This window comes from Poecilia latipinna, unplaced genomic scaffold (assembly GCF_001443285.1).
Source record: "Poecilia latipinna isolate Pla-1442-1.1 unplaced genomic scaffold, P_latipinna-1.0 Scaffold259, whole genome shotgun sequence".
Classification (NCBI taxonomy): domain Eukaryota; kingdom Metazoa; phylum Chordata; class Actinopteri; order Cyprinodontiformes; family Poeciliidae; genus Poecilia; species Poecilia latipinna.
In genome coordinates this window covers 401,646-404,055 of record NW_015112875.1, presented here as the reverse complement: position 1 = coordinate 404,055, position 2,410 = coordinate 401,646, and the positions used below count along the sequence as shown (strand labels likewise).

Sequence of the window (2,410 nt, the reverse complement as noted above, 5' to 3'; positions counted from 1 at the left end):
TTTTTCCTGTGGGTTTTTTTTTTTTTTTTTTTTTTTTTTCTCAAAGAAGTTTCTAAGAACTTGGCTCTGTATGTAATGTTTGTTTTACAGTTCAGTTACAGACCCTGAGAGCATAACAGCAGCTCCCGCAGAGTAAAACATATTTGTAAAAGTTCCTCTACAGTGCAAGTCTAAAATCATATCTTTAAACACTGATTTCCCAAAAAAACGTCACTGAAGGTGCTTTCTGACTGTACGTCTGTTCTTTAACGAATAATGATCACTGAGGGAATCTGGTCATAAAACAGTCAATGAAAGCTATAGATTATATGTTGGTGCTTTATACAGCACTGATGTTACTAAACTGATAAATCAATAAGGCCTTCCTTTGAATGAAATAAATTATGGTTTAATATGTAAACAAAATCCTCAGACAAAAAGCAGCAGTTATTTAAGCTTTCTATCCAACAGAAGTACTTCGATCTCAGCTTTGCAGATAGTAAAATTATTTTTAATGCACTGAAATACATTCATTTCTTTGTTTTCCTATAATTCCTAATTTGGATATTTGGGTAAAGTTTCATAGCAAACGTTGTCAACTGATTTTTAAACATTTATTTAAAATGCACAGACACAAAAAAAACTATTTTGTGCCATTACCTTTATGAATGGAATAGAACAGAATAAAACTAAATGAAGAGCAGGTGAGATTTCTTCTCAGCACATGTGCTGGTAAGCATCAAAATTCATTGACTGAAAGGTCAAACTGTTTGTAAAAAAGTCGATTTCTCTGATATTTTCATGTGAAAAGCAACATAAAAACATTCCATGGAGATGTGGTCATATTTACTTGTAATCTGTCCTGCAGGTCTCAGAGGATCTAATTACAGCTGTGGCACAAACCACTCCCACATAGCAGACCGCTTATTCCTTCTCACTAGGTGACCATTAACACCTTGAAGTCCTGCAGACCACCTGCTTGCTCATAATATCTTAACTGAGTATTGAAGCTGCTTGGTGCCGTTTGGACAAATATGGAATTGTATGAAATACACAGTAAAGATTAGATGTATGAATATATCTATATATCTAATTGCTGAAGCAAAATATATGAAAATATATTAATATTTATTCATTTAGTCTTCAGTGTATTTTGTTGGGATTGCATGTAAAAAACATACAAAGTAGCCCATCACTGCTGAGTGGGATGACCTTTGAAATTTTCTATAAATAAAATTCTGAGAAGCACAGCTTGTATAAAACCGGGTTCAACTAACAGTTTTGAGCTAATTAGTAAATGTTGAAAGTAAATTTTTGTGCAAAGACAACTCAGTCAAGGTCTGAGAGGCTTATTACAGAACATTAGTGAAAAACATAAAAACCAAGAAACAGCAGACGTGTCAGGGATGAAGTGGAGGAGAACTGAACCTAAAAGCAGATCTAAATGATAAAACCTGTTCAAAACTGAACATCTCACAGACCTCTGATAACCTCTTTATTTGAAAACAGAAGACAAACCAGCTGTAAACCCGCCTACATGGAACAGACAAAACATACTGTGAGGAAACCTGGCTGGGTTGGAGGCTGAATGCACATTTCAGAGTTTTACTAATTCATTTTTAAAAACCATCACTTTTATTCCTCTTCAACCTTAAGCACTGCTTTCATTGGTCTGTCATGACCCCAATAAATGCATCTATATTTGTGGCTGCAATGTGACAAAATGAGGAAACATTTAAGGAGTTCAAGGGGTGTGAGAACGCATGCAAACTGCTGTAAAAGATGAACTCTAGTGACTAATTCAGTGACTTTTGTTTACTATGTTTTATTTTAGAACATCAGAATAAAACACGTTAAAAAATCCTCTTCACCATGTAGTGTTTGTGGAAATACTCAAAAACCATTCAACCTTTTCCTACGACTTCAACATTCTGCTGTACTTACAGCTGGTCTCCAACAGAGCATTGCTCTAGTGTTCAAAGAGAGTTGTTGTTTCTTGCTGCACGTACCTGACGTGGTTAACGATGAGGCTGGAGGCGGGGATGAAGAAGTCTTCCACCCTGTCGAAGTGCCTACCGACCGGCTGGGTGTGAACTGTGTGGTGGGAGACTTTTCCACTGGCCTGATTGATCACCTGAACACCAGCACAGGAGGAGGAAGGTGTTTAACATGACCTTGATGAACAAACTCAGAGCTGCCAGTCCCTCTTCGTTTGAGCCCTCATCTTGAATACATCTCAACCGGAGGAAATGTTTGTAAAGCTGACATGTTGTTTTTCATTTTCCTGATAAAACTCATCAGCTCCGCCTCTTAACGCCGTGTTATCGGAGCTCCACAGTGAAAGACACTGATGTGTGCTGTTGCCCTCGGTGTCTAAATTATACTTCAGCATGCATGAAGTCATGCAGGCATCTATTTGTGTGTGGGCTGA

At 37.3% G+C, this 2,410-nt stretch overlaps 1 protein-coding gene across 3 annotated transcripts in view; it reads right to left on the bottom strand.

Annotated features, from left to right (window-relative positions):
- The window catches only part of fstl5 (follistatin-like 5), a 193,977-nt gene that overhangs the window by 7,590 nt on the left and 183,977 nt on the right, over positions 1-2,410 (bottom strand). For all 3 annotated transcript variants that reach the window (XM_015033181.1, XM_015033179.1, XM_015033180.1), the window contains one exon: positions 1,989-2,113. In XM_015033181.1, the coding sequence (XP_014888667.1) occupies positions 1,989-2,113 (125 nt within the window). The remainder of the gene's footprint in view (positions 1-1,988; positions 2,114-2,410) is intronic.